Genomic DNA, 26,491 nt, shown 5'->3' with positions numbered 1-26,491 from the left:
TTTTATTGCAAGCCTTTCCTGCAGTGTACCACCTTGGCAAGTCATAGGCACTAATCAGCCTGGGGTGTCCTCTCCCTTTGGTCTCAAGCCGGCAGTCACTGCCATGCTCACAGGGGACGGAGACTGGAGGTGCTGCAGATCTGGAAAGAAGGCGGGAGCTGGTCAACTTAACAAGCGGGTACTTATCCACTTGTTAATTTTAAAAGGCTCCCACACTCTCTGCAGATAGTCCTGCAGCACCTCCCACGGGTCGGCTTGCGGCGGTGAAGATCGGGAGCCATTGTTTTTAAAGTGTGTAAGGGGGAAGCGGTCCCCGGGTCCCTTACACCAGTACTGCCTGTACCCCCCTGATGGCGGCCCTGTATATACACACACACACACACACATATATACATACACACACACAGTGACTTCTAAGCAGCGTTGTGGTAAAAAAAAAAAAAAAAAAAAAACACTCTACATACCCAAAGCTGTTGGACCCTATAGAATAAAATGGTGATCGTTGCAATCATTTATGTCACACTGTATTTGCCCAGAAGTTTTTCAAACTCAGTTTTGTGGGGAAAAATACACTTTAATGAATTTAAAAAAACTAAACAGTAAAGTTAGTTATTTTTGCATAATGTAAAAGATGATGTTATGCCGAAAATCGTGATCTTTATTCTAAGCAAGAAAATCAAGATCCTCATTTTATCCAGAATCGTGCAGCTCTAGTATACACACACACACATATATATATATATATATATATATATATATATATATATATATATATACACACACACAGTGACTTCTAAGCAGTGTTGTGGTAAAGAAAAAAAAAAAAGAAAAACTCTACATACCCAAAGCTGTTGGGTTCTTCCACAATTTTCATCTTGGTTGCAGCTGCATTGTAGACTAAATTACAAGAGAGAAATCATAAAAAATAATTATTAGAAGCAAGACAAAAGCTAATCATGTTTAGTCTTTTAGAACTTCCCCAGAGACATCTACAGTGCTTAGGTAAAAGCTATAGGTCACTTCCCTTCCTATGTATGTACTAAGAGGAAACAAGCAGAGTATGAAGCTATCCAGAGATGTCTGGGCAAGCTGGAAAGAGAAGGGTCACACCTCTACAACAATGCTTTCACAGGAGCAAGAAGTACACAACAGCAGGTCAGCACTGGAGGAGAAACACACAACACACTAACCTAAGAGCAGCAAGACACACAGCCAGACCTCCATACTGTAGTCACATGACCCCCTCCACCACCCGGAAGCACAGCCCCACAGCAAGCCAGAGACAGGACCTCAATTTTCTGTGTCACATCCCTCAGCTCACATTGTAAGTGAAGAGGGAGGGCTGATAAATGTTCACACTCGTAACATAATATATTGAAAAAAGAAAAAAAAAAAAGGTCTGTGCATGGATATATGTTACATTATATGTAATAATAACTTTAACACTGTCAATGGAATAGGTTGTAACCAGATACAAAGACTGCAGAGGGATAAATACATTCAAGAAGAATAGGGAAGGCGGGGAGGTAAAGCTAAAGGTTGATTTGGAAGAGAACACGTGAGCTGCTGAGAGGTAAGAGAGACAGTACATATATACATATCTATATACACCGATCAGACATAACATTATGACCACTGACAGGTAAGTAAATTAAATAAATTTTCTCATTACAATATCATCTGAATGTGGGTGGGATATAACAGGCAGCAAGAAAACATGTTGTCCATGAAGTGGATGTGCTGAAAGCAGAACAAAATACCCATGTCACAGCCAAAAGCGCCTACAATGGTCACATAATTATCAGGACTGGCCACAATGGTAGATGGTGGCCTGATCTGATGAATCATTTACATCATGTGAATGGCTGGATGTGTGTGTCGCTTAATTGGGGAGGAGGGCAAAGGATATGTCACCAACACACCAGGGAACTCCATAAGGGCCCAATGTTTTATTAAGCGATCACATCACAGCAAAGAACTGCGATGTTTTAGGGTCACGTAGGACCCCTTAATCAGTAATCATTCATTGTGGGCTTAGCTGGGGCATAGATGGCACCAGGATGCACTGTGGGAAGAAAGCAAGCTGGCAGAGGCAGTGTAATGCTTTAAGCAATATTCTGCAGGAAAACCTTGGGTCCTGCCATTCATGGGGATGTTCCTTGGCACATACCACCTACCTAAACGTTTTTGCTGACCAAGTACACCTTTTTAAAGAAACTGTATTTTCTACTGGCAGTGGCCTTTTTCAGCAGGATAATGTGCCCTGCTACACTGCAAAAATGGTTTGAAGAATGTAACAAAAAGTTTGAGGTGTTGACTTGGCCTCCTATTTCTCTAGATCTCAATCCATTGAGGGTCTGTGGGATGTGCTGGAAAAACAAGTCTGATCCATAAAAGCCAGACCTCGCACCTTACAGGATCTGCTACTGACAGCTTGGTGCCAGATACCACAAGATACCTTCAACGGTCTAGTAGTGTCCATGTCTCAATGGGTCAGGGCTTTTTCCAATTGTCCATAGTTTAGGGTGGAGACTAGGGATGGACTGATTATCGAGGGCCGATATGCACTTTCCCCGATATATCGGTATCGGCCCTGGAACTGGCTGATATTGCTGATATTTTTGTGACGTCATTCTGCCTTCTTAGGCTGCCTCCCTCGCCTTGTACAGCCTCGTTTGGAGTCGGGACTAGTCTCGAAGGAGTATATCACAGCCACACACCCACCCATAGCAACCCGGTGCCAGCCAGCCACCCACAGGCCCTGTACCAGCCAGCCACCCACAGGCCCTGTACCAGCCAGCCACCCACAGCCCCTGTGCCAGCCACCCACCCACCACAGGGTGCCAGCCAGCCACCCACCACAGGATGCCAGACCCACAGCCCCTGTGCCAGCCACCCACCCACCACAGGGTGCTAGCAAGCCACCCACCACAGGATGCCAGACCCACAGGCCCTGTGCCAGCCAGTCACCCTCAGGCCCTGTGCCAGCCACCCACCACAGGATGCCAGCCACCCACCACAGGATGCCAGACATCCAGCCACCCACCACAAGGTGCCAGACAGCCAGCCACCCATACACAGGGTGGCTGGCTGTCTGTGCCAGCCAGCCACCCTCAGGCCCCGTACCAGCCAGCCACAGGCACTGTACCAGCCAGTCACCCACCTACCACAGGGTACCAGCAAGCCAGCCACCCACCACAGGGTGCCAGACAGCCATCCACCCACCAGTGGGTTCAGTACCAGATTTGTGTCAAAAATTGTCTTTATTTTTCAAAACTTTAAATGCACAACATATTGTCCGATACCAATACGTTGTGACCAAAATATCGGTATCAGCCCTGAAAAAAAACCATATTGGTCTATCCCTAGTAGAGACCTATGTCATTGGAGAGACTCTTTAACTCAGTGACCACTTTCCCTGGGACAGGAAATAAGGGAAGCTCCCCCTAAGCTGGAAAGCTGGAACAGAGATAGGCGTATAACCCTGCCAGGGTGCTCTAACCCTTTCCTGTTCAATCCAAAACTAAAACTGAATGCTTTGGCTGGAGCTCTATTTGGTAACAGTATAGAACACTAATGTGGGAATCCCACCAGATTGGAGTAGGCTGATCATTATGACAACTTCCAATTCTATTTGAGGTATAGTTTGTTTTTCTCTTTTTTTTTGTATTTTAGTAACGCATCACGATGGGAAAGAAGAAACCTCAGAAAGAGGGCAGACCAAAACAGAAAGAATCCCGGTTTAAGAGGCCCTCTAAAAGTCTAGAGAGCTTTGCCAGTGAAGTCCATGAAGCTTTAGATGGTAATGTATCAATAACCGGGAATTCCTTTAAGGCTAGGTTTACATTTGTGCAGGACAGGAATGCTTGCAAAATCACGCACAGTCCCAACCTGCAGGCAAAACGCACTGCTCTTTAGCATACACGCGGGGGGTACCATTATTCCTAATGGCACCCCTATGCAACAGCAAACACAATCACCATGAGACTTGATGTGGCGTGGCTTAAATAAAAAGTCAGAGATTTATTTCTCTGTGTTTTTGCAGATAGGGCAGTCCGGTGAAATAAATTGGGCTGCTATTCACAGAACGCAGGTTGCACAAGTGTGAACCTAGTCATAGTGCACAGTCCTGGAACTAGCATTTTACTTACACTTACTTTCTTGCCTATGATTTGCTGACATGCAGTTTCAAAGTCTTGATCCAAAGAGCATTTCTGGATGCTGCATTCTGCTTTTTTACATCTCTGGGTGCCAGAGACTTCTGGAGTCTATATATACTTGAAGTATATACACTGCTCAAAAAAATTAAAGGAACACTTTTTAATCAGAGTAAAGCATCAATTCCAACTCCTGGGATATTGATTTGGTCAGTTAAGTAGCAAAGGGGGTCGTTAATCAGTTTCAGCTGCATTGATGTTAATGAAACTAACAACAGGTGCACTAGTTGGGCAACAATGAGACAACCCCCAAAACAGGAATGGTTTTACAGGTTAAGGCCACTGACATCTTTTTCCCTACTCTTCCCTATTTTTTCTGACTGTATTTCACTAGTTTTGCATTTGGCTAGGGTCAGTGTCACTACTGATAGCATGAGGCCATACCTGGACCCTATAGAGGTTGTACAGGCAGTCCAACTCCTCCAGAATGGCACATCAATACGTGCCATTGCCGGAAGATTTGCTGTGTCTCCCAGCAAGGAGGAGATTCTAGGAGAGCTGAACGGGCCGTAGAAAGTCCTTAATCAATCAACAGAACCGGTATCTGCTCCTTTGTGCAAGGAGAAAAAGAATGAGCACTGCCAGAGCCCTACAAAATGACATCCAGCAGGCCACTGGTGTGAATGTCTCTGACCAAACAATCAGCAACAGACTTCATGAGGGTGGCCTGAGGACCTGACATTCTCTAGTGGGCCCTGTGCTCACTGCCCATCACCGTGGAGCTTGATGGGCATTTGCCATTGAACACCAGAATTGGCAGGTCCGCCACTGGCGCCCTGGGCTTTTCACAGATGAGAGCAGGTTAACCCTGAGCACATGCGACAGACATGAAGAAGCAGTGGAGAATGTTATGCTGCCTGTAACATCATTCAGCATGACCAGTTTGGTGGTGGGTCAATGGTGGTCTGGGGAGGCATATCCATGGGGGGACGCACAGAACTCTACAGGCTGTACAATGGCACCCTGACTGCCACTAGGTATCGAGATTAAATCCTTGGACCCATTATCAGACCCTACGCTTGTGCAGTGGGTCCTGGGTTCTTCCTGGTGCACGACAATGCCCGGGCTCGTGTGGCGAGAGTATGCAGCCAGGTCCTGGAGGATGAAGGAATTCTATACAGTGCCAATTCCCCCTACTGCCCACTCTTACCCCTCATGCTGCTGGCTTCCCTCCTCTCCTCTCCCCCAGCTCCTGTGGAAGATGTTTCAGAATGAAGAGTGGGGAATGGAGCTAATCAATATGTCATTTACCAGCCCCTTCCTTTTCTACATGAACAAAGAAAACTCACTCACTCAATCTGTTCATTATGCTTCAGTTTGTGAATGAACAAAAAGCCGCTCAGCAAAGAGCGCTTCCCATTTATTGACTCTCCAGTGCAGTTAAGGCTGCAGAGAAAGGCATGGGTGTTTGAGCTTGGGGGCTGTGCACCCTTATAAGTAAATACACTATATTGTCAAAAGTATTGGTACACCTGGTTTTACACGCACATGAACTTTAATGGCATCCCAGTCTTAGTCCGTAGGGTTCAATATTGAGTTGGCCCACAGTTTGCAGCTATAACAGCTTCAACTCTTCAGGTAGGCTGTCGACAAGGTTTAGGAGTGTGTCTATGGGAATGTTTGACCATTCTTCTAGAAGCGCATTTGTGAGGTCGGGCACTAATGTTGGACAAGAAGGCCTGGTTTACAGTCTCCGCTTTAATTCATCCCAAGGGTGTTCTATCGGGTTGAGGTCAGGAATCTGTGCAGGCCAGTCAAGTTCCTCCACCCCAAACTCGCTCATCCATGTCTTTATGGCCTTGCTTTGTGCACTGGTGCGCAGTCATGTTGGAACAGGAAGGGGCCATCCCCAAACTGTTCTCACAAAGTTGAGAGCATGAAATTGTCCAAAATGTCTTGATATGCTGACGCCTTAATGGGCCATACACACTATAAGATTTTCTGCAGACTTTTTCCTTTAGACTTACCAAAAACCATATAATATGAGGTCAAACCTAAACACTTTCAATTTGTATGCAATCTGGCAGGCCCTTGCACTACATAGAAAAGGTAAAAAAAAATCTTATAGTGTGTATGGCCCTTAAGAGTTTCCTTCACTGGAACTAAGGGGCCATGCCCAACCTCACACCATAACCCCCCTCCACCAAATGATTTGGACCAGTGCACAAAGCAAAGTCCATAAAGACATGAATGAGCAAGTTTGGTGTGAAGGAACTTGACTGGCCTACACAGAGTCCTGACCTCAACCCGATAGAACACCTTTAGGGTGAATTCGAGCGGAGACTGCGAGCCAGGCCTTCTCATTCAACATCAGTGCCTGACCTCACAAGTGCGGTTCTGGAAGAATGGTCAAACATTCCCATAGACACACTCCTAAACCTTGTGGACAGCCTTCCCAGAAGAGTTGAAGCTGTTATAGCTGCAAAGGGTGGGCCAACTCAATATTGAACCCTACAGACTAAGACTGGAATGCCATTAACGTTCATGTGCATGTAAAGGCAGGTGTCCCAATGCTTTTGACAATATAGTGTATAAACACATTCAGGAACATGTCATTTAATCTTTACTATGTTATTGTTATTTTTGAAATGAATATTTTTTTTATATCTGCATTTTTCATTAAACTAATACCTACTGAGACTGTCAGGAAGGTCCTTTTTCTGTTACTTCCTGTTATGGGATTACAACACTCTGTCCCCATCCCACAATATTTCTCCTGTGTTCTTACACAGTAATGAGTGGCCATTTCAACACACATTGCACAGCTATGGCCACTCGTGTCACCTTCAGGAAATCACACTGCGAAATGCCATGCAGCAATTACTGGGGTAGACAAGAATATGGGAAGTGGCTGCAAAGAGGCCCCAGGATATCCGTAGCACCAAGATATAACACATGATGAGAAAAAAGTGAAAACCTATTTTATGAAAAATAAATCAACAGTTGTTTTTTTTAAACACAGTGCTTTGCCAAATTAAATGTCAACAGTTAGGGTTTATATCTGCTGTAGAAAATCCAGGATATGAAGGTGGGAATATCTACTACCCTTGTTCATTCTCCATCTGGAATGCAATCAGTGGCGGCTGGTGCTCAAAATTTTTGAGGGGGCGCAAACAGAAAAATGTAATAGGCATTGCTTTGCGGCAAAAAACGCTGTAAAAATTGCGTGACTTTGAGGTCACAAAAGTGTGAAAAGGGCCTTCAGTAATCAAGGTATAGTGTGCCCCTTTCAATGCAGAGAGATCATCGTGCCCCCATTCAATGCAGAGAGACCAGCGTGCCCCCTTTCAATGCAGAGAGATCATCGTGCCCCCATTCAATGCAGAGAGAACATCGTGCCCCCATTCAATGCAGAGAGACCAGCGTGCCCCCTTTCAATGCAGAGAGACCAGCGTGCCCCCTTTCAATGCAGAATGACCAGCGTGCCCCCTTTCAATGCAGAATGACCAGCGTGCCCCCCTTTCAATGCAGAATGACCAGCGTGCCCCCTTTCAATGCAGAATGACCAGCGTGCCCCCTTTCAATGCAGAGAGATCATCGTGCCCCCATTCAATGCAGAGAGACCAGCGTGCCCCCTTTCAATGCAGAGAGACCAGCTTGCCCCCTTTCAATGCAGAGAGACCAGCTTGCCCCCTTTCAATGCAGAGAGACCAGCGTGCCCCCTTTCAATGCAGAATGACCAGCGTGCCCCCTTTCTTTTTTTTTTTTTTTTTTTTTTTTTTTTTTTTTAATTTTCTTTATTAAAGATTTTCAACATACAAAACTTTATTAATACAATAATATCATCCCTCCTTAAATGGGGGGATTTAAACTATATGCATACATCTCCCTTACTTTTTCCCCCTCCCCTCCCCTCTCCCCCTCCCCCCCCTTGCGGAAGATACTTAATGAGCCCTTATTTCTCCTTTTTTATACTCTTGCCATACTTCCCAAATCTCTATTCTATTTTCATACTCTTGGTCCTGTTCTCCCCAGGGTTTTAATAATTCTAATTTTCTTGTTGTCTCCACCCGTGATATCCATTCTTTATTTGATGGGGCTTCTGTTTTTTTCCAATTTAGTGGAATTAGGCTTTTCGCTGAGTTAAGCAAATGGGGGATTAGGGTTTTTTTATATAGTTTGATCGGCATTGTCGTCCCATGAAAAAGACATTCCCATGGGTCCTCTTTGACCTCTATATTAGTAATTCTTTTAATTAAAGAGAGGACCTCCTTCCAAAATACCTTTATTTTAGGGCAATCCCACCATATGTGTGTCATTGTTCCAATTTCCTGGCAGCCTCTCCAACAAAATCTTGAGGTCTCCGGGTGGTATCTCCCCACTTTATCTGGGGTTTTATACCATCTGGAGAGTAATTTGTAATTCATTTCCGCCGTATTACTATCTATCGCCGAGTTATGGGCCAGCCTAATACTTTTATCCCACTGGGATCCCCCCCTTTGAACCCCTAATTCGTTCTTCCATCTCTCCAGCATTGGGAGGTTCCCCTGACCCTCCCCGCTATTCAGGATTTTATAAATATTTGAGATATTATTCTTATTTTTTTCGGAGATGCAGATTTGTTCATATGGGTTAAGGTCGTTTATGTCTCTTATTGGCTGGGGGAGGGATGCTACAAAATGTTTAAGTTGACGATACCTCCACTCATCCAAGTTCCAATTGATTTTCTTTATTTTAAGCTCCGATAAAGTATTTATTTTTCCCTTCTCCATTATATCTTTTAATCTTTTGTCTCCATCTCCCAACCAATTTCCGTGCTCTTTTCCTTCCCCTGGTGGAAAAAATTTTGTGTCTTGTAGTGGTATTAATAATGAATTATACTCCCAATTTCCTCTGTTGTATATTAAGTCCCATATTTTTAGTGCTTGTCGTGTAATAATATGTGTATCAGTTTTCAATTCTCTATATTTGGGTGGGATCCAGATAATTTTACCTAGTTTAGTGCCACTTAAAGTGTCTTCCATTTTTACCCAATTTTTCCTACTTTCTTTTTTCCCCCATTCCATCACCCGTGAGATAATTGAGGCTTGGTAATATTTTTTAATGTCGGGTAATGCCAATCCCCCCTGATTTTTAGTTCTACTTAGTGTAGTGTATTTAATCCTTGGTTTTTTGTGCTTCCAAACAAACTTAGTTATTAGTGCCTTTAGTGTTTTAAAGAATGCTTCTGGGATCTGAATAGGTATCATTTGGAGCTTGTATAAGATTTTTGGGAGGATCGTCATTTTTATTACATTTATTCTGCCCATCCATGATATGGCTCTTGAGATTAGTCTATTTATTTCTGTTTTTATATCATTTAATAATGGGATAAAATTAGCTATATATAGTTGTTCTATTTTTGGTGTTAGTTTAATTCCCAGATATTTTAACTCGTCATTTCTCCATATGAAAGGGAATTCTGTTTTTAACCCATCCCCCTCCTGAGTACTCATTTTAATTCTTAATATTTCTGACTTTGTTTGGTTGATTTTTAGATTTGAGAGCTCTCCATATTGTTTAAAGATTCTAATTATGTTTGGCAGAGAAATCCTAGGGTTGGAAACATAAAGCAGCAGATCATCGGCAAAAGCCGCAACCTTATGTTCTACTCCCCCAATTTCCACCCCCTTGATATCCGGGCATTCTCTAATTGTTGCTAACAAGGGTTCCAATGATATCACGAATAACAATGGGGACAGGGGGCACCCCTGTCTCGTACCATTGTACATGTCGAACGATTCGGACATTGTCCCATTTATTTTTATTTTTGCTGATGGTCGACTGTACAATGTATTTATCCATGACATCATTCTGGGGCCCATGCCCGTTTCTTCAAGTGTTTTCAACATGAACCCCCAGTTAACCCGGTCGAATGCTTTTTCTGCGTCGATTGATAAAATCACACTTGGGTCTTTATTTCTTAACATTTGTTCTATTAGCAAAATTGTTCTAATCCCATTGTCTTTTCCCTGTCTGCCCGATATAAAGCCCGACTGGTCATCATGTATCCAGTCCGCCATCAGCCCTTTAATTCTAGTTGCTATTATTTTCGTGAACAGCTTTGTATCGGCGTTCAAAAGAGATATCGGCCTATAACTTGAGCACAGTGTTGGGTCTTTCCCATCCTTTAGAATAACTGTGATGGATGCAAGAAGGGCCTCTCTACTCATTTCAAATTGAGAGCCCAGGCCGTTCATGTATCCTTTTAACCTAGGGATTAAAAGGTCTTTATATTGTTTATAGTAACTGATTGTAAATCCATCCGGTCCTGGGCTTTTTCCTCCTGGGGTATCTTTTATTGCTTTTTCTATTTCTTGTTCCGTAATTGGGGCCTCAAGTAGATCCATTTTCTCCTTATCTATTTTTTTCATTTTTGCTTTTACCAAATAATTTTTAATCTTTTCCTCTCTCTCCAGGCTGTCTTCTTGTTTACCCACTCCCCTTACTGCATATAAGTTACCATAGTATTTTTGGAATTCCCCTGCTATCTCGGTGGTAGAATGTACCAGGTCCCCCTCTCTATTCCTAATTCGGTCTATAAAATTTATTGATTTTTTCTTTTTGAGTATTCTTGCCAGATTTTTTCCAATCTTATTACCCTCCACATATTTTTCTCTCGCTACTTTGTTGTATTCTTGTCTTATTTCCTGTTCCAATATTTCTTTTAGTTCTTCTTTTTTCTTCTCTATCAGGGAGGTTAATTCTTTTTTTTTTTCTGTTGTTTTTGTTATTATATCTTTTCTTTTTTGTTCTATTTCATAGATCTCTCTCATTAATCTGTCCTTTATTTCTGTTCTCTCTTTTTCCCTTTGTGCTCCTTTTGAAATTAATACTCCCCTCATATATGCTTTTTGCGCTTCCCATATTATATTTTTGGGTAGTTCCTCAGTATCGTTCGTTTGAAAATAAAATTCCAATTCTTTTTCTATTTCCTTGCCCCATTTTTTATCTCTAATCAGTTCCTCATTTATTTTCCACATAGACTTTTTAATTGGCTCTTTCCCCATTTTTATTTTTACCGAAATGGGGGAGTGGTCTGACCAGGTCCTAATCCCGACCTTTGCCTCTAAGACTTTCTCGATCCATCTATGTTCTATAAGGAAATAATCAATTCTGGAGTATGTCTTATGTATGTTTGAGTAATAAGTATAGTCCCTCTCCTTGGGGTTAAGTATCCTCCAGATATCTGCTAGTTGGTTCTGATACAGTTTTGTCCTTATTTCCTTAGTCTGGTGGTTCGAGCGCCTTTGATTTTTTGCTGTGTTATCCATTTTTGGGTCGAGGCTCAGGTTGAGATCCCCTGCCAAGACCACTCCTCCTTTCTTAAAATTTGTTATCCTCCCCAGAATTTTCCCCAGGAAGGCTATTTGTCCTTCATTCGGGGCATAAATGTTTACTAATGTAACCTCCTCTCCGTTTAGCGTCCCTTTCAGGAGAAGATATCTTCCCTCCGGATCGGTCAATCTGTCTTCTAGGTTAAATCTAATCCCTTTAGCGAGGCCAATAGCAACCCCACTTGATTTTTTTTTAAGTGTATCTGCATAATACCAGGTGGGGTGACTATGGGAATACAATCTGACATTTGATTCATGTGTGATGTGGGTCTCCTGTAGGAATATAACATCTGCTTTTAAATACTTAATTTCACCTAGGATTTTTTGTCTCTTTATAGGGGAATTCATTCCTCGTACATTATACGAAATATAATTGACTACACTCATTTTTTTTCTTAGCTAGGTTTATCTAGGGGTTGTCTCTTCAGAAGTATGATCCCTCTTTGGGTGTACTAGGTATTTGTTTTTATGGGCTCGATATTTTTTCTTTCTTGGTTTTTCTTCTTCCGTCTTCCCCCTCCCCCCTCTACCCCCCTCCCTCCTCCCTCCCCCCCTCCCTCCTCCTTTTATCCCTCCTGATGGAGCCCTAGTACTCTCTTTTCCCTTAACTAGGGTAGTCGATTCACCTCCCCTCCATCGACATTCTCCCGAGGTTGAGCTCTGCCCCTGCTCGCCCCTCCCATCCTTCCCTCCCATGTTTAGGGTGAAAGGTTCTGCCTACTGTCCCGTCTTGGTGCCGTCCGTTCATAAAACCTCTGACAATGTCCCCCTCCCCCCCACCCCCCCTCCCCCCATGCCCCCCCCCCCCCTCCACAGTTCAGTCGTTTCTTTTCTCTCATTTCTCCTCTTTTTTTTTTTTTTTTTTTTTTTCTTTCTCTTAAATTCCCTCCTTCCTTATTCCCTGATTTTCTTGTTCTTTTTCTTCTTCTCCTGCCACAGGGTTTCTTCCTCAGTTTCTTCCTCTAGGATTTCTTCTTCAGTCCATCCTGGGACCACTATTCCTGGTAGCTTTAAAGTTTCACAAAATGTTGGCATATCTTCAGGAAACCTCAGTATGCCCATTTTTCCGTCTCTTCGTGCTCCCAGTCCTGGCGGGTGTCTCCAAAAATATTGTATATTTTGCTTCTTTAACTCTTCCACCACTGGTTTTAATATACGTTTTCTGTTCAGCGTTTCCTGTGAAAGATCTGGGAATATTTGTAGTTCGTCTTCTTCGTATCTCAGTTTTGGTCTATCTTTCATTTTTTCCCAAATTTGTGCTCTCACTTCATATCTATGGAATCTCGCTATTACATCTCTTGGTTTTCCTTTTGGGGCACTCTGAGGTTTCCGTATTCTATGTACTCTTTCAAATTCTATTTTGTCTGTTATTGGATTCCCTAGGATGGGGTTGAATACACTTTCCAGCATTTGTTGTAAATTTTCTTCTTTGTTCTTTTCCGGTAATCCTCTAATCCGTAAGTTCTTCCTTCTATTTCTATTCTCTTGATCTTCCATCTTATATAATATATTCCTCTGTTCTAACTGAAGTTGCTGCATTCGTTCATTTAAGTTTAATAACTTTTTCCCATGGGTATTTATCTTCTTTTCAGTTTCCTCTACTCTTATTAATGTATGGCCCAGATCTCTGTACAAAGTGGCCATTTCAGTTTTAATTGATTTATCCAGGTTCGAGAACATTTCCATCATTTCTAATTTTGTTGGGGGGTGGTCGTTCATCCTTAGATCTTCTTCCTTCCCCGGGTCATTGTCCTCTGTTGTCTGTATACTCTCTCTGGACAAGTCTGGGCTCTCTTCACCTGATGCCCCGGATGCCTTTGTTCCTTTTATCTTTTTGTTTCCTTCATTAGTTTGTTTTGGTCTTACCACTTGTTGGTTTTCAGTTGTTTCATTTTGGTCTTTCCCTTCCTGGGTCATATACCTTTTAATAGTCCCAGGGCTTGCCGTAATTTTTGCGGTTTTCCCTGATGTCTCCTTTGTCTGTTTATTCTTTATTTTGGACATGGTGATACTTTGTTTATATGACTCTTGATAATAACTGTACTCCTGCTCAATATTCCCTCAAAATTCTCTTGCCCCGCTGAGTTCTATCCAGTCCCTCTTTTAGGGATTTACTTAGGAATTAGCCAAGAAATTTTTAGCACTGAAAGGAATATACCCAGTTTTTAAATTTCAATAGTGGCCTCCTCTAAGTAGTCAGTCTTTAGTGGGTTGCCCCCTGTGGTCTTTTGAGGGACCTCTCTCTTGTATTCCTCACGGTGTTTTTTTTTTTTTCCCCTGTAGAAACTCTTTTTAATTTCTCAGAGGTTGACTACAAGAGGTTCCTCCAGTACAATAGGGGCAGAGGGGGTAGAGGTACTTAATTGGTATATTTCAGTCGGTCAGTGTTACGTACACTCACTCTTTAATCCCTCTTAGAAATTAAATATTTTATTTTGGGCATAGTATACAGTTATATCAGGGCAATCCCAAGAATAAGTTGGTGTTAGTGGCTCCTTCCAGGCCGGTTATACCAGACTCCCTCTATGTCTTTATCCCTGGCTGTACATAGGTATAGAGTCTCAGCTAAGTAGGGATCCTTGATGTATTACTGTCCATCATGTAATTACATAGACTTAGTACACACAGTTCGGAGACCCAGAACAAATACTATGTGAGTTAATGTAATAATAATGGGAGGGTTTTCGCCCTCTCGCCGTTCTAGCATGGGCGGGTCTACCAGCGATCCCTGTGTCCTCTGCAGTTGGAGGGCTATAACATGCCCTGTCTTTAGGCAGGGATGGCCAAATGAGCCAGAGGGGTTTCTATCACAGCGTAGTGCAATACAGTCTATAATATCCTTTCCACCATGGGTTATCTTGATAGTATTCCCTTTGAACAATGCTTGCAATCAGTTTTCAAATAACGCCTTCAGGGGAGGCTCACTTGTTGAATCCTTTCCACAGTCCTTTGTGATTCACCCCCAGGCGGAGTATACAGGTCATTCAGTACAGCATAAAGACAGTTGGGAGATATGGGACAAGCTTAAAGAGAAGTTTAAATGTGGTTACCTTCCTTACCCCAATCCTTTGTTCTCTCTCTGGGAGTCAGCGCAATTCACCCCCAGGCAGAACATACGGATCGTTCAGAGCACCATACAGTCAATTTCGGGGTTTGAGGCATACATGGGAGAAGTTTAATTGTGTTTTAGATGGGGTTTTCACCTTCACCCTAGTCCTTTACACTCCCTCTAGAGTATTAAGCAATTCACCCCCAGGCAGAACATGCAGGTTATTTAGAGCAGTTCAAAGTCCTATGAAAGGATTTAATCATGCATACAAGAAGTTTTAAATGGGATTTTATCCCTCTCACCAGTCCTTTGTAGATTGTGCAGCTTCGCTGGTTATGCTTGATAGCTTCACTCCCTGTGTGCCGATTAATTGCTCTGATAATTGATGCTGCAGCGTCTCACGTACTGGGCTCTGTTTCACACTGCCCTCTGCTCTGTCTGCCTGTGTCGGGAGGGGCTATCCTCCTCTCTCTCTCCCCATTGATCCTTCTCTCATCCAGGACAGCAATCCACTATGGCTTTCCCCGGTCTTCAGCTGCGGTCGCTCAGGTCGGTGACTTCCACATATGCCCTGGCGTCTCCCTGGGATCTGGCTGGGGGGAGAGTGGAGGGTGGCAGGGGTAGGTCAGGTGCTCATATGAGCGGAGGATCGGACATTCCTTCGCTCGTTCCTCTGGACGGCGTTGCGGCGCTCTAGCAGGCAGACGGACTTGGCGCCATTAGCAGGCTCCTCCCTCGCGTGCCCCCTTTCAATGCAGAGAGACCAGCGTGCCCCCTTTCAATGCAGAGAGACCAGCGTGCCCCCTTTCAATGCAGAATGACCAGCGTGCCCCCTTTCAATGCAGAGAGACCAGCGTGCCCCCTTTCAATGCAGAGAGACCAGCGTGCCCCCTTTCAATGCAGAGAGACCAGCGTGCCCCCTTTCAATGCAGAATGACCAGCGTGCCCCCTTTCAATGCAGAATGACCAGCGTGCCCCCTTTCAATGCAGAGTGTCCAGCGTGCCCCCTTTCAATGCAGAGTGTCCAGCGTGCCCCCTTTCAATGCAGAATGACCAGCGTGCCCCCTTTCAATGCAGAGTGTCCAGCGTGCCCCCTTTCAATGCAGAGTGTCCAGCGTGCCCCCTTTCAATGCAGAGTGTCCAGCGTGCCCCCTTTCAATGCAGAGTGTCCAGCGTGCCCCCTTTCAATGCAGAGTGTCCAGCGTGCCCCCTTTCAATGCAGAGTGTCCAGCGTGCCCCCTTTCAATGCAGAGTGTCCAGCGTGCCCCCTTTCAATGCAGAGTGTCCAGCGTGCCCCCTTTCAATGCAGAATGACCAGCGTGCCCCCTTTCAATGCAGAATGACCAGCGTGCCCCCTTTCAATGCAGAATGACCAGCGTGCCCCCTTTCAATGCAGAGTGACCAGCTTGCCCCCTTTCAATGCAGAGTGACCAGCGTGCCCCCTTTCAATGCATTGAAAAAATATCTTTGGTGTGATTGGGAGGAATTGTGCCTTATCGCTGGGTGTCATTGGGAAGAATTGTGCCCGATCATTAGGGTCACCAGGCCCAATTATTGGTGTCATTGGGTGGAGTCCTGCCTCATCGTTGATTTCACAGGGAGATTTGTGCCCCTTCAGTGGTGTCAGTGGGGGGGGGGGGATTATGCCCCATTGTTGGTATCAAGGGATGAAATAGTGCCCCAAGGCCATGGATAAAACCAAGCAAAGGGCCCCATCTCGCCACAGTATGGAGACCACTGGTTCAGATAATGGACTCTGCATAACTCATGGCACTACTGCAAAAACTACGATCTGTTTTATGCTATTTGCTATAGTCAGGTTCCCTCCACTGAGTTCTCCTTACTACTCATGAAACTGCTGGTTCCAACCAACAATAAATGATCAGTTTTGTTGGATTTATGCTTGATAAAGAAACCTCTAATATTAGATACATATGTTCTCCTTAAATGCTAACTGCCTGGCATTCACTGATCTGGACAAGTAGCAAAAAAGGATTTATAACTTTTCTTTTGACTTAATGATCTGCATATACACTATATTACCAAAAGTATTGGGACGCCTGCCTTTACAGGCACATGAACGTTATTGGCATCCCAATCTTCGTCTATAGGGTTTAATATTGAGTTGGCCCATCCTTTGCTGCTATAACAGCTTCAACTCTTCTGGGAAGGCTTTCCACAAGGTTTAGGAGTGTGTCTTTGGGAATGTTTAACAATTAACCCAGAAGCGCATTTGTGAGGTCAGGCACTAATGTTTGAGAGAAGGCCTGGCTCACAGTCTCCGCTCTAATTCATCCCAAAGGTGTTGTATCTGGTTACACTTAGCTACAATGTAAAGTAGTAAGTGTATAGCTTGTATAACAGTGTAAATTTGCTGTCGCCTCAATATAACTCAACACACAGCCAGTGTGCCAGATCCTGAGAGAGTTCTTTGCCATGAGGTGCCATGTTGAACTTCCAGTGACCAGTATGAGAGAGTGAGAGTGATAACACCAAATTTAACACACCTGCTCCCCATTCACACCTGAGACCTTGTAACACCAACAAGTGACATGACACCGGGGAGGGAAAATGCCTAATTGGGCCCAATTTGGACATTTTCACTTAGGGGTGTACTCACTATTGTTGCCAGCGCTTTAGACATTAATGGGTGTGTGTTGAGTTATTTTGAGAGGACAGCAAATTTACTCTGTTATACAAGCTGTACACTCACTACTTTACATTGTAGCAAAGTGCCATTTCTTCAGTGTTGTCACATAAAAAGATATAATAAAATATTTACAAAAATATGAGGGGTGTACTCACTTTTGTGAGCTACTGTATATTTTTTTTTAGCAGAGACCCTAGAAAATAAAATGGCGATCATTGCAATCTTTTATTTCACACTGTATTTGCGCAGAAGTCTTTAAAACGCAGTTTTTTTTAAAAAAATACACTTAAATTAATTTAAAAAAACTTAACAGTAAAGTTAGCCCAATTGTTTTGTATAATGTAAAAGATGATGTTATGTTGAGAATCTTGAGAGAATCCTAAACTTTATTCTAAGCAAAAAAATTTGCGATTCTCATATTATCAAGAAACGTGCAGCTCTACCCTGTTATAGCTTTACTGCTTCGTATTAGTCATTTAAACAGTGATGATACTACGGATTTATAATCCAATAGGCAGACAGGTGATAGAGGATATTTCTTTCCAGAACATTGTATTTACATGTTAAGCTTGGTGTTGGACCTTCTAGAAGGAATTGTTTACATTTTATTTCTATTTCTTTCTTTGTCTTGGAAGCCAGTATCCAGGGAGATGCTGCAGAATATGATGGAGAGACAAAGGTGAAGTTTCCCTGTCCATTGGCAATGTGGGAGTTAGGACATTGTGACCCAAAGAGGTGTACAGGCCGGAAACTGGCACGGAAAGGATTTGTCAGGAACCTCAGAATAAACCAAAGGTTCAATGGCATCATTCTGAGCCCTATGGGGACAGTGTATGTCTCTCCAGCTGATAAGTAAGACTTTCAATTTTTGTCAGAAATGTTTTATTTTTGTCTAATTATTATCTTTATTTTAATAAAGCTCTTGTCCACCACATAATGCATATGTGTGGCAGCAGGACAGTAAGACCCTAATGCCCATTTGTTGCACATATGCATCCATTGGAACCGAGGTTTCTGTGCTGAGAGCGCGCTCACTGTGTGTTCCCAGCACAGTGACCAAGCTGTCAGACAACCCCTGATCAGGAGCTGGCATGTGACCTATGTGACAGCCAGTCACAGTGATCATGTGATCGGGAAGTCAGTCCCAGCATTAAGAAAAAATATGTCGTTTGGGTGAGGTAAAATGAGGATGCTAGAAATAATATAGAGTCATTGATGTGCAAAATCACTTGTTGAATAGTAGGGTGGATATCCCACCTAACCAAAATTACATAGGCTACAAGTATTCCACATAGGCGTGGAAGGAAAGATAGGTTTTGTGGTGGATATCAATGGCAATGAATCTTATAGCAATTTCCTCAATAATATTTAATAAATTGATAAATATATAGTGCGCTAAATCATAAAAACAGTGCATATAAATAGGTGTAAAAACCAAATGACTGAAATGGATTGGGATCTTGAACATAAACAGTCCATAGAAAATTCATAAAGTCCTAAAGTGCAAATAATCACATCCGTGCTTTAAATGAAGGATCCCACTTCACAACGAGTGAACTCTACAACATAAGGTGCTTGATTTGGAAAGTGCAGGTGTTCCCCTTACCAGACGCGTGAAAATAAGGTGCAATAAACTCTCCAAAAAAACATAAGTGCAGTGATGAAGATAGACCAGCTCTGCCCACCTCGTGGACAGTCAAGAGTATATATCCTCTTACCAGATCAGATTAAGGTATTGGTATAAAATAACCACTGGATATCCTTTCCACCATCAGCTGTGTGTATAAAGGATGTTCCCCCAATTTTTGGCTTCCTGTTGTCCCGTGGAGGTAAACCTTCGCCCCGGTATCCACAGGTATTCTATTGGCTGTTCAAGGGTTTGGGACCTTTCAGGATGTAAATGACTGCATCAACGTGATGATGTCACAAGGAATGGGGCTGGCAATGGAACCGGTCATTAGCAGGCTAAAATTTCCTATGATCCTCACGCATAGACAGGAAGCGTTTATGCGTTCCATCTGAGAGAAGTCAGGTCACCACCTTGTGGACCATATTGTAAGGTGACCAGATTTTTCAAATGAAATCCGGGTACGTTTTTTTTTTTTTTTTTTGGCAAATGATCGATTGTTATTCTTTAAAAAAAAAAGTTTTTGGGGAAATACTGCACTAAGGCCACTGGATGGAGCTGAGGATCATAGGAAATTTTAGCCTGCTAATGACCGGTTCCATTGCCAGCCCCATTCCTTGTGACATCATCACGTTGATGCAGTCATTTACATCCTGAAAGGTCCCAAACCCTTGAACAGCCAATAGAATACCTGTGGATGTTGGGGCGAAGGTTTACCTCCACGGGACAACAGGAAGCCAAAAATTGGGGGAACATTCTTTATACACACAGCTGATGGTGGAAAGGATATCCAGTGGTTATTTTATACCAATACCTTAACCACTTTACCACCGGAGGATTTTGCTGTCTTACGTCCAGGCCACTTTTTGCGATTCGGCACTGTGCGACTTTAACTGACAATTGCGCGGTCGTGCGATGCTGTACCCAAACGAAATTTACGTCCTTTTTTTCCCACAAACAAGTTTTTTTTGGGGGGTATTTGATCACCTGTGCGATTTTTTTTTTTTTTTTTTTTTTTTTTTTTTTTTTTTTTTTTTACTTTTTGCGCTATAAACAAAAAAAAGCGTTTATTTTGAAAAAATAACAATATTTTTAACATTTTTTTTATATGAAATTCCCCCCCAAAAAAATGTAAAAATCGAATTTTTTTTTACATTTTTTGGCCAATTTGTTTTCTGCTACCTATGTTTGGTAAAAAAAATCACAATAAGCGTATTTTGATTGGTTTACGCAAAAGTTATTGCGTTTACTAACTAAGGAAAATATTTCTGTCATTTTTGGTGTTTTTTTTTTTTTTTTTTTTTAACGAGTAATGGCGGCGATCTGCGATTTTTTTTTTTTTTTTTTTTTCTGGGACTGCGACATTGCGGCGGACAGATCGGACCCTTGACTGACATTTTTGACACATTTGGGGATACCAGTGACATTACTACAGTAATCAGTGCTATAAATATGCACTGTTACTGTAAAAATTACACTGGCAGGGAAGGGGTTAATTTTATTGGAGAGGGAGGGGTTAATGTATGCCTGGTGCTTACTGACGTGTTTGGGGGGAGGTGACTGAGTGACACAAGGTCAGATCGCATGTTCAGCTATGCTGAACCATGCTATCTGACCCTGCCTGTCACTTGGAGATCCGCCCGCTCTGTTTACACAAGCGGGCGGATCTCCAAACTCGATTCCCCGATGATCGGGGAAGAGCAGCAGCGATCGCCGCCGCTCCTCCCCTGGCCCGACTCCCGCTGGGACTGAAAACAGCGGGAGCGCGCCTCCTACAGGGGGAGGAGTCCAGCGACGTAGGTCTACGTCGCTGGACTGGATTGTGCCACATTGACACAGTAGTATCAATGTGGGCGGTCGTAAAGTGGTTAATCTGATCTGGTAAGAGGATATATACTCTTTACTGTCCACGAGGTGGGCAGAGCTGGTCTATCTTCATCACTGCACTTATGTTTTTGTGGAGAATTTATTGTACCTTATTTTCACCCATCTGGTAAGGGGAACACCTGCACTTTCCAAATCAAGCACCTTATGTTGTAGAGTTCACTCGTTGTGAAGTGGGATCCTTCATTTAAAGCACGGATGTGATTATTTGCACTTTAGGACTTTTATGAATTTTTTATGGACTGTTTATGTTCAAGATCCCAATCCATTTCAGTCATTTCGTTTTTACACCTATTTATATGCACTGTTTTTATAATTTAGCGCACTATATATTTTATATCCAAAAAGTGCAGCGCTAAGGATAAGTGAGAAATTATAAATGATGATAAGGCTCCAAAGGCATAAAAAATATATAAAAAGGGGGTAGTGTCCAAATGAATGAATACAGCCCCAACAACAGGTGCAAAAGTGTAAATCCACATGCAGGGTATTCAAAGAAAACTCTTTCTGGTGACACCAAGGAAAAGTGTGAGAAGGGGACACCTCTGTGTACGGGTATAGCAAGCAGCTTACCGGAACTCCGTGGCTGCTCAATTTAATGAGACAGCCTCTCCCAGCTAGTACTTAAACCAGTGTAGTCAATAGATGTCTGACTCAGGCACTTTCAGAACTTCATGGCTACCCTCAGAAAGACAGCCTCTCCCGGCGAATTGTTAGACCAATAGAGTTAGTAGATATCAGGCTTGGCACTCCTCAGTTACTCCATCAAACATAAATGCATATGTGGAAAGAATAGAGGCCCATAGCGTAATCCCGTATTTATTAAAAAAACTACTTACAAAATGAAGAGACAAAACAGGCATGTAATGGGCTGGTCATGGACGAAATCGCGGACGTAATGTCCACACGCCCCCTTGCAGAGCCGGCTGTTTGATTGTTCCATGCTGATTTTGAGACTTGCGGGACGCCGCAATTTCGTCCATGACCAGCCCATTACATGCCAGGAGAGGTGGAGGGTGCTGCAGGAGGTGTCTTCCTTTCTGCTGCTGACTGCTGAGCCGGGGAGGGGGTAGGAGGGGATTTGCCTCTCCGTGACTGCATGGAAAAGTGCAGAATCTGATGGAGGAGTTCTGTCCTCCTCTCTGCTTCTGACTGCTGAGACAAGGTGGGGGCAACAACGAAGGGGTTACCACAGCAGCAAGAGAGATGCAAGGGCCACATGAAATGGCTTGGAGGGCTGGATTCAGTCCCTGGGCCTTATGTTTAACACGTGCCCTGTGTTTGATGCATGTGCCCTAAACTCTTTGTGCCTATATGAGATGTTGTGGCTGATGGCTGACTCTTTCGATGCACACCCAGTTTCATTCCAGACACCTTCAACACAACATTCTGTTTTCCTGGGACAATAAGTACAGTCCTTGAACAGTCCAATTTCATCTTGCACCAAGGACAAGGTGTCCCTGACCTGGTGGCTCAGGAATTTGTCCTTGAATCAGTAAAGGGCTTTCTTCTGGTCTTCTTCAAGATCTTCATGATGGATACCAGACTTTGAGACAGGAGAGAAGTCCTGGGCAACATGCCAGCATAGAGGACCTGGCAACTGGAAGAATCTAAGTTCCTGACTAACATTCTAGAACTTTGGGTAATTTTGGTTGTCTTGCATTGCTTGATCTCCCAGCTGGAGGGTCATCCAATACAGTCAGTCATTCACAGGCAGCTGTGGCGAACATCAACCATTAGGGAGGAACCAGAAGTCTTGCCATGACAAGAGAGGTAAAGCAGATCCTTTCCTGGAATTTCACATTCCAGCATTGTTCACCATTTACTTTCCAGGTGTGAACAGTTGGCAGGCAAACTTCTTCAGCTTGCAGTACCCAGACCAACGAAAGTGGTCCCTACACCCAGAGGTGTTTCAGGACCTGTGTCACGGATGGGAGGGCATTGAGTGTGGATCTTCTAGCCTCGGGTTCAACAACAAACTGGACAGTTTTGTCTCCAGGTACAGTGATCCTCTAGTGGAAGCTCTCGTACCTCTGTGGGATCATTACACTCTGATCCATGCCTTTCCTCCCCTGAAACTTCTTTATTGAAATGGAGGGCATTCCGGTGATCCTCATAGCTCCATCCTACAACGCCTGATCGTCTCTATGTGCCCATGAGCTATTGGTGACTGCTTGGTCATAGTTCTGGGGGCACCAATGGAGCGCGCCCCAAAACTACACAGCAAAGCTTATGTGTTAAGGCTGGGTGTTAAGAACCACATGCCCTGCCGCTCCAAATATATGTACAGTGGTCGTAAATAAGTAAAGATTTTACTATTGTTATTAGGGGGTTTTTTGGTGCCTCAGGCCAAGGGGGATTGGGACTTTAAGGGCAAGTGCATAGATATAGAAACAAGTATATGAATATATGATAGATAATGTTCCATTTCAAATAAAACAAAATTTATTTACAACAATGTAAATCCATATATTGTAGAAGAGACAACATATATAGGTGAACAAGGTGCTTGGGGGTAGAGACCCCGGTGTGAAGGAAGTAATAAAGAGGTTGATTCAGAGATGAATCAGTGACAGTGGTGAAAAAAGTGACTTTTTGGATAGGATTTCCACAGATATTGAGTGGGACATTGGTCCCTTAGGAGAATCCTATTGCTGACGCGTTTCGGCTCACTTGGAGCCTTTCTCAAAGCGTTGAGTCACTCTGTACTTCAGTCTATGAAGATAATATATAATATAAATAGTTTAGATCTTTATTCATGTCAAGTGTAATTTCAAAAAATTATTGAGAGCAAATTTTACCTACATGGATATAGCTGACGGTTACTGCGCATGGCTCCCTTCATCCTGTTGCAACAGACAGACTAGGAGAACTACGTATAGAACATCTAGGAACACGGATCCACAATACTCCTCAGACTCTTCGGCCTATACATCGGGACCCGAACAACAACGGTTCAAACGGAGGGGCCAAAACAAACCCGCAGATAAAACACAACCAACAGAAGATAACGATGACCAATCATCACAAGAGGCTGAAGAACCTAACACCCTAGACACCAATTCATTTCCGAACGAAGATACAACGGCTCAGAAAAAATACCCCAAAATGTTCACAAGGTCCCAACTACCAAGAGATGAGAACCCCAAATCACAGAGGCCTTTTTTAGGAACAAAACAGAAGACAAAACAACCCAACAAATGACACAAAACGAAGATATTGACCATGAAGGTCTGACCATCATAAACCTATCCACCCATATCCTATCCACAGTCGAAAGAGAAGTACTATCCCTAGGACTCTCATTCTGCCCAAACAAAGCGACAGATACATTTGAAACTATTAAGGATGTCAATCTTTTTGCACGTAATCTTCTTCTTAAAACCAAATACAACAAAAAACCACCTGCTGAGATACCACCAACAAATTTAACTGCAGCCGAATTCAGAGCGATTAGAGACCTGAATATCTTACTGGAGGAAGGAGCAATCGACGACTGGACAGATGAAAACAAATCAACCGAGAGTGAAGAGGAAGGAGTAGAAGAACCTCAAGGAACAAAATGTCCCACTTTCAAGAAAAAATCCCATATTTTTCCCTCTCTAAATGAGAATCCCTCAATAGCCCTCTTTGTCAGGGAAACAACCAAAGACCTCGAAAAACTCAAAGGCCACAACCTGAAACAAAACCTGACCAAGGAACAAAAAACTGCCTTACAAGGACTCAAAAATAACGAACTGATCACAATAAAACCCTCGGACAAAGGGGGGAATATTGTGCTAATGAACAACGACAACTATGAAGCCATGTGCCAGAAGATCCTTGACAATACACAATGCTATAAAAAGATTATGCCCATTATGGTTGAAACATACACAGAAGACTTCTACAAAAAAATTGACGGAGCCCGAAATCAAGGAATGATTTCAGAAACACTCTGGCAGTTCGTGAGGACAAAACATCCCAGAACCCCAACCTTCTACGCCTTACCGAAAATCCATAAGGATAAAAACAATCCCCCGGGTAGACCCATTATATCAGGGAATGGCAATTTGACGGAAAATACCAGCAAAGTCATAGATGCCTATCTAAGGCCTCATGTTACGAAACTTCCCTCATATACCAGAGACACAGGACACCTCCTACAGATTATTGAGGGTATCACCATACCAGATGATGCATTTCTCATCACCATTGACGTTGAGGCTCTCTACAATAACATTCCACACAAAAAAGGAATGCAAGTCATCAAAAAAACATTAGAAGAACAAAGTGGAAAGGACACCAAATTTAACACCTTCATAATCATGATGTTGGAATATATCCTTAATAACAACTTTTTTGTTTTCAATGGCACATACTATCTACAGACGTGCGGCGTTGCAATGGGCACTAGTTGTGCCCCATCCTATGCGAACACATATCTTGGAGCATGGGAACAAGAATTCTTAGCCGAGGAAAAAAACGGTATTTTCGCCGACAATATTATCGTCTGGCAGAGATTTATAGATGACATTTTCATAATCTGGACTGGTTCGGAAAGCATGATACACGAATGCCTCCGCGCCATGAATAATAACACATACAATATGTTTTTTACAATCAACTATGATAGAGAAAAAATCCCGTTTTTGGACACTTGGATCATAAAAGAAAAAAATGGACTCCTGAAAACAACCCTATATCGAAAAGAAACGGCAGGTAATTCTATTCTACATGCATCCAGCTTCCATCCCCCCTCCCTGAAAAATGCAATCCCATACAGCCAATTTCTCAGGCTAAAACGGATTTGTACTACTGAACAAGACTTCCAGAAAGAAGCTGACTCCCTGACTGCCAGACTAATAAAAAAGGGGTTACACAAAAACGACCCTAAGAAAAGCCTTTAACAGGGTAAAACAACAAGAAAGGCAAGAGATTCTATTCAGAAAGAAACAACGATTAGACAAGCAAGAGAATCAAACGAGAGTGATCATGAGATTCACGAACGACCACCCTAAAATAAGAAATATCATTGCCAAACACTGGCAGATCCTACAGGAGGACCCAGCGATAAAACCTTTCATATCGGAACACCCACAGATCACATACAGGAAAGCGGGATCTATGAAGCAATCGCTCACCCACAGTGAATACAAACAAACGAGAAAAGACCCCTGTAAACAGAAGGGCACATTCCCATGCGGAAACTGTGGGCAATGTGATGTGATTAAAAAATGCACAACCACCACACTCCCCAATGGAGAGCTTTTTACACCCCGACATTTTGTTAACTGCCGAACGAGAGGGGTGGTCTACCTGATGAGATGCCAATGCGAATCCTTTTATGTTGGAAAAACAAAACAAGAATTTGGAAAACGTGTAAACCAACACATCAACAGTATGGAGATGTGTAATTTTTATGTACCACTTGGCAGGCAAGTGGCACATTTCCACAAAAACAAAATGCCTAATGTTACATTCTCAGCACTGGAAAGGATACACATACCGTGTAGAGGGGGCGACTGGAACAAACACCTGCTACAAATGGAGATGAGATGGATAAGACGTCTCCAAGCCACAAAACCACCTGGTTTAAACGAAAACGAGAGTTTTCGCCCCTTTCTCGAAGGGTTTGCATCAGGAAAGACAGACTAACCAAACAAAACGCATTACTTTATAAACAGTTGGGACCTACTGGCATAATCACTGCCTTCAGATATTCTTTCTCCTACAGTTAGATATCTGCCTCCCCCCCAATTGAGTTGA

The 26,491-nt window shown here is 43.0% G+C and overlaps 2 protein-coding genes across 2 annotated transcripts in view; one reads left to right on the top strand and one right to left on the bottom strand.

The window, feature by feature from the left end:
* GNPTG (N-acetylglucosamine-1-phosphate transferase subunit gamma) overlaps positions 1 to 1,260 on the bottom strand; it is a 39,149-nt gene extending 37,889 nt beyond the window's left edge. Inside the window, exons 1-2 of the mRNA XM_082260277.1 lie at positions 1,191 to 1,260; positions 843 to 897 (exon numbers count right to left, since the gene is read on the bottom strand). Coding sequence (XP_082116403.1) covers positions 843 to 897; positions 1,191 to 1,224 — 89 coding nt within the window. The 5' untranslated portion in view covers positions 1,225 to 1,260. The remainder of the gene's footprint in view (positions 1 to 842; positions 898 to 1,190) is intronic.
* A 296-nt stretch (positions 1,261 to 1,556) lies between these two features.
* Positions 1,557 to 26,491, top strand: part of TSR3 (TSR3 ribosome maturation factor) — a 46,459-nt gene continuing 21,524 nt past the window's right edge. Inside the window, exons 1-3 of the mRNA XM_082260276.1 lie at positions 1,557 to 1,573; positions 3,676 to 3,802; positions 17,868 to 18,084. Coding sequence (XP_082116402.1) covers positions 3,688 to 3,802; positions 17,868 to 18,084 — 332 coding nt within the window. The 5' untranslated portion in view covers positions 1,557 to 1,573; positions 3,676 to 3,687. The remainder of the gene's footprint in view (positions 1,574 to 3,675; positions 3,803 to 17,867; positions 18,085 to 26,491) is intronic.

This window comes from Pelophylax lessonae, assembly GCF_965119305.1.
Source record: "Pelophylax lessonae genome assembly, chromosome: 6".
NCBI lineage: Eukaryota > Metazoa > Chordata > Amphibia > Anura > Ranidae > Pelophylax > Pelophylax lessonae.
This window is presented reverse-complemented; position numbering and strand designations above follow the sequence as displayed.